The sequence below is a fragment of the Mugil cephalus genome, chromosome 7 (assembly GCF_022458985.1).
Source record: "Mugil cephalus isolate CIBA_MC_2020 chromosome 7, CIBA_Mcephalus_1.1, whole genome shotgun sequence".
In the NCBI taxonomy this organism is placed as follows: Eukaryota; Metazoa; Chordata; class Actinopteri; order Mugiliformes; family Mugilidae; genus Mugil; species Mugil cephalus.
The window spans coordinates 17438902-17449039 of NC_061776.1; the positions used below are offsets into that span (position 1 = coordinate 17438902).

Here is a 10138-nt window from a genome sequence, read left to right on the forward strand (position 1 = left end):
ACAACACACTGTAAAAAAAAAAAAAAATCTTTGGAAGTACTCCACAAATCTCAGTGTATTTTTTTTTTTCCTTTTTGCAACACATTTTTATTAGACTTATATCAAAATGCAATGCTAAAAAACGAAGCAATGTAGTGACACCTGACCATTTATTTTTTGTAAACCTATAAAAGTGCAGATGGAAACATTGAGCGCAACTAAAGGAGTAGAGAAGAGACTGTTCAGGCAATAGAGGTCAGCAGAGAAATATGACGTAGATTTGTGTGTGTGTGTGTGTGTGGAGAAAGGGGGTTTCGGGATCTATTTTATTTTTCCACGAGTTCCAGCACATCCCACGCAGAAAAGCTCTGCACGGTCATCTAGTAGTTGCGCTAATTCATCAATAGGTGCCTGCGCGGCCCCGTGGTCGAGCCACACGGCGGTGTAACACATCCGTGCAAATGCTCGATTATGGACACACAGAACCACATGAGGGATCACTTGACTTTTCTGCAGCTCGCAGAGTTGTGATAATTATAATAATTAGGCGTGTTTAACAGACCGGTACATCCCCCCTCCCACCCACCTTTCCCTCAGGAATATGCCTGTCTATTTCCCCGCAGTCGGCATCTGACTGCTTGATGGTGACCTCTACGACATCATTGGAACTGATATTCTGGCGGGTGATTCATTGACGGCGATCAATACTCGTGGAAGCAGAAAAGACTACTGTCACCACATGACGGGCTAAATGAATGGTGCCTTCTCTGTGAAAGGAAAATATGAATATGCAAAGACAGCTATTATTGGTGCTGCCACTGGTGAGACAAATTGTTTGCTACAAAGTTAAAAAAATAAATAAATAAATAAACTGATGCAACCCTAAGATGATTACATAAAATTTTGTATCCCTGTTTTACTATAATACTTCCAAACTTTATATTGTTTTTCCTGTCCCTTCCATTGCAGTATCTCGCAGCATGTGGCTCAATATAGTTTTACTCCCTCTATGAGAGTGGGAAAAAAAAATGATGCAGTGGACACAGAACATGTGGAAACATTATATGTCCATAAAAACCAGGAATGGGGTGGGGGATACAAAGTTATTATACTAAAGTTTGACTATCATGAAAAGGATATTGGATATACCGTGTCAAATCAATTAAGATGGGTAAGCTGAGTCAGAAATGTGCAGTGGTGGCGGCGGTGGGCAAAAAGCGTCAAAAATAAAGAACAAAATGGCCACGGAAAGAAATAGCATGTTGGATTTTATAGGCGTGTGCGCTCAGAATAAGACGAGGGCTTTTGAGGGTATTTTTCTGAATTATACACATTAACAGAACACAGTCGCTCGATATGTCCCCACTGAAGATAAAGTCAGCCTTATAAGCCATGGGGAGTTTTGATCGAGCGATAAGGGCCTGCATACCGCGTAGCTGGAAGATTAATATTCTCTCTAGAGCCACTTACAACACTTCTCAAGATTCATGGCTACCACAACATCAGATCAAATCTAGATAATGAAAAACAAATGAAAACGCCGAAGCGTCACTGCCTGAGAATGAGTTATAGGGAGCGAACTCACAAGCTTCAATTCATCTTTAAAATCAAACTCATACCCTGAAAAGAAGAGGAGGAAACAAATATAGCTAACTCTGACTGACAAGTGGAGTGATGGCATACCTTGGTAACTTGAATTTGAATTATTTATTGGCTATTCATTGGTTTGGGTGTGTTAAAACAACAGTCATCTGCAAAACAGCATGTGTTTAACTTTTATTGTTCCCCATATGCAATTGAATCTCCTGGTCAGGCTTCTTCTTCTTCTTCTTTTCTGTTTTACAATTATTGTAGCTTTGGAAACAATGCTCCATCTAGATTCTTAGTCACATTGTGCAGACAGTTTCTAAATTAAGTTTTAAACAATGTAAACACATTTGTGTCGACATTCAACAGGTTTTCTCTTTAGTCATAAAGGAATACATTTTCTATTTATTTTTATTTTTTTAAATCTAAATGCAACACACTCCATGTTCTATGTTAACACTGGATAGAGTTAATAACACCTGGGATGACACAAACTGCATCAGATTTTATTTTAATTTCCGTTACATGATCAGTTTTGTTTGATGTTTTGTCAGCGCTAAACTGCAGCAGCTCAGTGACGACAGTTTAAAAAGACTCCGCATCACATTGTTTGGAAAGGTAGAAACGGATTAGAAGAATGGCAGAGCCACGGACCAGATAAGCATCTCAAGAAACGCTGCAGCTCGGGGACAGGGAAATCCACTCCGTGATTAGTAGCCCTGGGATGTTAGCGGTACAAGGTGCTGCCAAAAGAGGCAGTGTTTTTCTGATGTGTTTGATCTTATCAAATATATGTGACCCACAACACTTCAGTGGGACCTCAAACTGGGCTGCAGTTAACACGACAAAGACCTATGCGGTGAACCCAGGTGAAGCAGGACAAACAAAAAGAGAAACGGAGCATTTGTTAAGCACACAGCCTCTGGGCATGCAGGGCTGCTTTAATAAATCAGCAAATACGGACCAGAACCAGAGTCAACAGTTTATGGTCCCATGATGCACATTTAGTGTCACCTCCAGTAAGATTCTTATCTTCCCTGCATTACAGTGTGCCTCCGCTACAATGTGTTTGTGTGTGTGAGGGGAGAAACGTCATGTTACATGGTGTTGTCAAAACACGTTTGAGTGGATGTCCTGCTTCCACATGAGAACGCTCTGCAGTTTGAGTTGAGATCTGAGAGATAAATCCATCTTAGTGTGATAATAGGTTAAAAAATAAAAGGTCAGGGCTCAATGACAAGCAACTATGCAACAGATGATGTGGGACCGTTCGCTTTGAAATCAAACAATATGTGTCCAATCCTATTTGTTAATTGTTACATACTGTATTCTCAAGGATCAAATATTCTGTGTCCGTTTCATTTTCTGGCTCACAGGTATAGCCAAAAAAACACATTCAATATGGCAAGTTTCTACCTGAATAATGAAATTCTTCATCTGTAAGTCTAAAAAAAAGACAATGGAGACCTGGAAGAGGTTTTGTAAAACAATCCCAGACGTCTCTATGTGCCCAATATCAAGCCACAGAAAGATTTAGAAAAGCACACTAAATATATATATGCTTTAGTCAGAAAACTGAAACAGTGAAAGCTTTAATTAGAGAGTAACTGGTGTTTTTTAACATTTTTTAACACAAGATCAATATCATGTGCTCAAAGAAAAATCCTGGAACTCTTTTGATCTGATGCAGCAGAAATTAAATCCAGCTATGATGCATCAATTATAGTTACAGCGGTTATATCCGGCTTCTTAGCTCATAAAAAAAAGAAAAAGTAAAGAAAAAACGAAAAAGAAAAGACAAGGGGCTGGTAGGACTTCAAAAGTGTAAAGTGTCAAATATATATAAAATATATATTTTTGTATATACATTACAAAAATACAGGCTATATTTACCATTTGATCATATTACATTACTACTGAATAATTTCAACTAAAATCTTTTAATTTTCATGACTGTCCAACTCTGCACTATCATATATTTAACCACAAGAGGGCACATGGTAGCTCAATGTATGGGCACTGACGTGCAGTTCATTCTCCCTGTAGTTCATTCTCAGCATGTTTTTGTCACATCCTACATCAAGAATATATAGTTTTAGTGCGGTTCTGGAAAATTGTGCATTTGTGACATCACGCAGAACCTACTGTCTCCACGTCATGCTGTCAGTGTAGAAGAGAGACGTTTAATCCTCAGCAGTCAATCAAAAAGAAGAGGGTGTCTGATTGGGAACAAGGTTTGGCATGCTTTTGGACGTTTGACAGCTCCACAGGATCGATTTCCTTGCAGGGGATTTGTTTTTTAAAAAAATAATTTCTGCTTTCACAAACACATTATAAAGCAATATCCACTGATGTGGCATGGTGACGTTCACGCTTCTGAAGGACATAACGCCTTTGCGTTTAACAGTGTCATACATGCGTATTTGAGCCATTTGTTGGCTTGGCAGCAGGGAGTAACATGTAGACATACGTAATTTTTAACACAAAAATCCAAAAAAACAAAACAAATAACACCTCAAAGACCTCTAAAACCCACTAAAAAGCTGGTTGAAGAATCCGTTACTTTATTAACGTTTCCAGCTGTATGTCCTGCAGAATGAGATATATTTTTTGAAGTTGAACATGGACCTCAGAAGGATAAGATAGAAAATATTTAGCCTCTTTCTCTCCGTGCTGGGATGCAGCGGAAGGTGTCACAACGCGGCGCTGTCCACGGCCTGTGGTGCTGAAATTCAGAGGGACAAACCAGGGTGCCCTTTCCTGTCACCGCAGGCGCTAAATTCTAATTATACGCCTAAATAGGCCGATTAAATCCACCTTATACACATGACCTGCGCTTGTGACAAATCGAGCAGGTGACAGACACCAAATTGGAAAATCAATTTGAACAAGTCTATGCACTGGATTCTCTCTCTCTCTCTAAACGGTTAGTTCTGGTATGATCGTGATGGAGCCTCGTCTGCTCTACGGGGTGCGCTCCAGGTGGTTATGCGTCTGTTCTGTGAACCGGATGGAGCCAAGAGTGCTACCGGGACTGAGTCACACCGGGGGAACGCACACCGAGAACTTGTTGTTTCCTCTCGGGATGCTTTGTTATGTGGTGAAATTTTGATCGGCGCCCCTCAGATAGATCTGTTTTTACACAGCGTTATAAGACCGAACATGGCGGAGGCGGTCAGCGGCGGAGGCGTGCCTGACGCGACCGACTCGCTCCCCGGTGACGAGTACGAGTGCAAAATATGCTACAACTACTTCGACTTGGACCGACGTCGCCCCAAACTGCTGAGCTGTTCCCACACCTTCTGCCAGGAGTGCCTCGAAACCTTGCACCTCCGAGAGGGCGGCGGATGGAGAATCGGCTGCCCCGTGTGTCGACACCGGACCCCGGTGCCAGAATACCGCGTTCGCAACCTCCCGGATAACGCCCCGCTGACTGAAGCGCTGCCGGTTAAAGTGCAACGCGTGAACGGGTCAGAAGAACGAACGGGTGCCAGCGTCTCTTCCTCCCAAGAGACAAACGACAGCTGCGACACTTGCGCACATGTTGCGTTGAGCCTCTGCGTGTGCGCCATCGTCTCCTTCCTCTCCACCGTGGTGCTCTTATTTCTGGGCCTCATCTTTGTGCACCACCGCATGGCGCCACCGGTCGTCCTGTGCCTGCTCACCGCCAGCGTCCTCGCCCTGTTCTCCATTATCCTGACTTGGTTAACGTGTTTGCTGAAGTATCGGACTGAACCTGAGGCGAGCAACCTCAGTTCCCTCACATCTAATAGCCTGTAATGTGTTCCTGGGGTACACAAATTCAATTTGGCCTCAGTAGAAATTTGAAAGTGAATGTTGTTTATTTATTTACCCGGAAGACAACAACACCACAGTTGTGTACACAAACATAGAATATTTCCATCTGGTTTTCTGGGACACATCCATACAGTATTATTATACTTTCTGCTTTCCCTGTACTGTACATTTGTACAGTACTAGTAGTTGTACTTGACTCAAGTATTTCCATTTTGTGTTTTTTTCTTCTTCATAAGAAATTCTAAAGTAAAATGAATATAAAGACAGACCCCTGTGAGATGACTTTACATCGCAGAAACCTAGAATACAACCACCAGACATAATCATAAAAACACAAACTATGCAATGCCTCTGAAAACCAGTGTGACACTTGACAGAAAAAAGACAGCACTCACACGAAAAGTCTCCCCACTATTGTGAGAATGTTCCATCTTTCCAGGTGTGAGGGCATCACCTGTGCGGGTTACACCACATATTTAGGTTAAATTAGGTTTTAGGTAAGGTACATATTTTAGGTCTAAACTCTGGCTGAATTATTCTAAAACGTTGCACTTTCATTGCTGAAGCTGTTGTCGATTTGAATGTGTGCTCTAGATCGATGTCATGACAAGAGACGTCACATGTCGGAACCAACCACTACTTGCAAGATGTACTTAATGCTGCCATCTTGGCCTCCCTGATCCGTTTTCTCTTCATCTTCTCACTACTTTTAGTAGGATGTGATACTTTTGATGTTATTGCTGAGCCATATGTTCTCCACTTGTCTTGTCTGTGTTCCGTGTTAATATTCTTTGTGACCCTCACCTGAGTGAAACCTTCAAACACCAAGTACTGTATTGTGTATTCTGAGCTGTCTGTGGTGTCATTCATTCACGACTCATGTAGTAGCACACAGACAAGAATATGTTTGAAAAATCTTAAAAGACATTCGTTTGGAGACAATCAGAGTTGCTAGACGAAGACAAGCACTGTCACTGCCCAGTTATAAAAGGGTGTGTGCACGTATATTTTTTTTTCTGAAATGTGTCATCAGCTGGTCATCAGCTGTAATGCAAAGGTTGATAAGTAATGGGACAAAAGTTGTGACTTGATTGATTCATTCAATGTTTTAATGGGTTGTTATGAGTTTTAGTGGGTGCTGTATTTTTAAATCTGACACCACAAAATAAATAAATGATCAAAATCAATGTTGCTACTGCTCATTGACATTTCCTCTAATAATCCCCCCAATAAAAAGTGTAGATTATTGAAAATTTTTAAAATTTTGTTTGTTTTTTTATGGGAAAAAAAAGCCCTCACAAACACTGGCATGTATACACTTTTTTTCTACTTTTTCTGAAATGTGTTACACTGGTTATCAGCTGCACCGCAAAGGTTAATAAATGAAAGGACAAAAGTTCTGATTTGATTTCCTTTTTATGATTTCTTATATCACACAGCCTACTGTTGTGCATAGGCTTTTGTAAAATCAGCTCTGCTTCAGTCAGTTACAGTATTTAAATGCAGCTCTGATATCAGTGCATCAATGAAGATCCAATAGCACAACATATAAAAACAGAAACTGACAGAGACTGTTTTTCCACTTTTTAATGATAATATTTGCACATATTTACACATTCCAGTTTGAAATGTAGGGCTTGTGTTTTTTTTTTATCCGGTATTGCTCATATTTCTGAGGTAAATGTTTTATGTTTTTCTTCCACTAATGACAAAATGACAATCATGCCTCGGGGTGTTACATCCATTCTACTACAAGACACGTAACCCTTTAAAATGACAGCATAGCAGGGTGCAGTATGAGCATGTGTGCATATGCTCTGTTTGTCCAAATAGCTTTTTTCAGAACTTCTCCAGGACTGAAGAAACAACTTGGAAACGTGACGAAACTATGGACCAACAAGTCCATTGCCTTTGTTTTAGCTTTGTCTTTGGCATTTTGTCAAACAGTTGCTGTGTGAGTGATTCATCATCATTTGCTGTGCTAGCATAATTCCTAACGGCATGGCCCATTGTGCTGGTGACAGAACCTGTTTACCTCATAACTACCTCTATGTGATTACACTGACTCCCCGCGGTGGAGCGGGCCAGCGGGGGATCCCATGTCAGTGACCCCAAGGGGGTTTGAGCACTTCACAAGATGAGAGAAATAACTTTGGGGTAGGGGGCCCAAATAAGTAGTGTTGTAAAGTAACGACACAATGGAAGTGTAGATGACCTCCTAGGGGTTTTCAATCATCTGACGGCCTTAACTTTGCTTTGCCGAGTCATATAAAACAGCAAGAATACATAAACTCCACAACTACTTGGTCAAAGCCTGGATCACTTTAAAGTTGTTAGGGAAGTGTTGAATACAAATAGAATTGTGTGGATTTGCTTGACATACAATTAGGCCCCGCACCCTAGTGTCACATTATAACAGGAATAATAACACATTCATGTTGTAAATACACTGGGGTTATTCCATCAGTTATGGTCAACAAGATGTCTCTGTTTGGTTTGGGTATGTGCTCAATCTCATGAACTCAGCAGGCATTTATATCCACTTAGTGTTGTTTTAAGAGGCGACACTGGTTTTAGGAGTTAAAATCTGTCTCTTTCAGGTTCCCTCAAAGGGGCTCCTTCATTTGGTCGTCCAGCCAGTGAGTAATGCCACTTAAATGCCACCATGAAACCAAAGCTTGAGAAAAAAAAAAAAAAAAAAAAAAAAAAAGAGGAGGGGTGGCAGGCTTCCACGGGGAGCCATAGGCAACACTGTGTCTGAGGCAGAGGACTTCATTTCATGGGGACTGCAGGGCTTAAAGTTAAAGATTACTTTGAAATCTGCATCCCCTGCCATCAAACTCTCCCACCATGTCCCCACCCTCCTCCACTGCCCCCCTCCCCGCAGCCATCAATCCCCGAAAAATAAAAAGCTGTCGCCACAGAGGAGGGGATGAGTTTAGAGCAGATCCTCTTTGATGACAGAGAAGGATCCTTTTGTTCCCTAATCCCCCACAAAAAAACTAACCCCACCTAACCCCTATAAGTCCAACTGGATGCCAGGGGGCTTCATAATGAGCCAGGGGTCCAAAAGTTATTAGTTTATCTGTTTTAATTAAAAATTAAATCGGCAAAAAATCACAGATTTGTCGTCAGTTTCTAAGTTTGGGGTTGTTTGGTGTCTTTTCAAAAGGTAGTAAAAACGCATAATTTCGAGAAAGCCTGAGTCACATGTCCCAGCGCTGTCCCCGGAGAGCAGCCATCAGCCACCGTGCACGGTGTCAAAAGAGAAGGGGTCGCAGAGTAACAGACAGTTGCAGGATACATTTCCTCGTTTCCTGCGTTTTGCTTTAAGTGAGTGCAAAGTGTGTCTTTGTGTCATTATCAGATTGGACACACGGATTTCACAGAAGAGATGAAAGTGTTCCCTTTACTTGTAACATCTGCCCTCTGATGGTTTGCGTCCCGCCATGACCTCAAAGACATAGCCCGAGGAGAGCGATTATCACCCCTCTGCGCACTTTGGCCCGTCATGTGACCACGTGCTTGTGAGGATATGTGTGTGTGTGTGTACGCGGTGGCAAGGGCGTGTCAGTGTATGCATGTAAAGACATATGGCCTAAAAGGCATGGCAAAACTCCAGAGACCGCCGAGGTGGGATCAATGTCCAGGGTCGATGCGTCGCGCACAGCTTACCTAGATGGCATTGTGTTGCTGTTGGGACGTCAGAGAAGACTTTCCTCTTTTGTTTGTCCGCTGTTTCTGTCTCACACACAGTCGCCCGTGCTGAATCTTCTCTCTGCCAAGTTGAAACAAACAGCATGAAAGAGGGCAGTGTGCTGCCATCAAGAAACAAACCCACAGTGACTCCCTCTGCTGTGTAAAAGTGAGAACGCAGGGAAGCCGCTGCATTTGTTCATTGCTTCTATATTCATGTTTCTCTTCCCAGTCACACACACAAACCTGTTAAACAAATCAGCACGAGATTTATTTTTTTGGGTACTCAAATACACTGATAGTTTAATGCAACTGCTGTCAAGTTAGCAGCTTCTCATCAATACATTGTTGTACACAGCTCTGTAAGATGATTCCACAACAGAGAATTAAAACTATTTTTTTCTGTCATGAGCTTCTTGGACGACTGCAGCTTCTCCTCAACAATCTATGGTGTATGCTGACAAGTCCACTAGATGGTGCTATTGAGTCTTTTCAATATAAACATAACACAAATTGTTCAGTATGTCAACATTAGCACATTGTGGCTTAATTTGAGTATCATGATAATATTTTATACGTGGGTTCCCCAGCCCTTCTCCACATGGATCATCCTCTTCTCCCTCATCGTCATATTCTGGATCTCAAATGACAGAATATACACAGAAATAGATCCATTTCTGACAAACTGAAACATTTTTCTTTATTATGGCAGTTTACCAAAACAGATTTCTCTTACACGTGTGTAATGCATGCAGACTATTAGCTCTAATTTGAGGACGTTTGCATCAATATTAGAGGAAAAGTTTAGGAATTATAACAATAACCAACACCTGGCATTCAATTAAATGCATAAAATGTCTCGAGTTGTTCCCAAGCATTGAATTTGAACATGCAACATAAAGGAGGTATCGATATAAGTGGGCCAGATCATCCTGAGGCTGCAAAAACAGAACAAATCCACATTAAATCAACAGTTTGGGATATTATGGGAACAAATATAATGCAGATGTGAGCTCTGCAACACAAAAACGGCCTGAAGACAACAGAAGAAAAACCTCGCTGCAACATCCAGCAAAGT

At 41.5% G+C, this 10138-nt stretch overlaps 1 protein-coding gene across 1 annotated transcript; it reads left to right on the forward strand.

Annotated features, from left to right (window-relative positions):
- Nucleotides 1-4255: 4255 nt before the first annotated feature.
- LOC125010811 (E3 ubiquitin-protein ligase RNF186-like) lies at nt 4256-6551 on the forward strand. Its single transcript, XM_047589646.1, has one exon. It carries the CDS (start codon nt 4555-4557, stop codon nt 5344-5346), a length of 792 nt encoding a protein of 263 aa, XP_047445602.1. The 5' UTR covers nt 4256-4554; the 3' UTR covers nt 5347-6551.
- Nucleotides 6552-10138: the final 3587 nt, after the last annotated feature.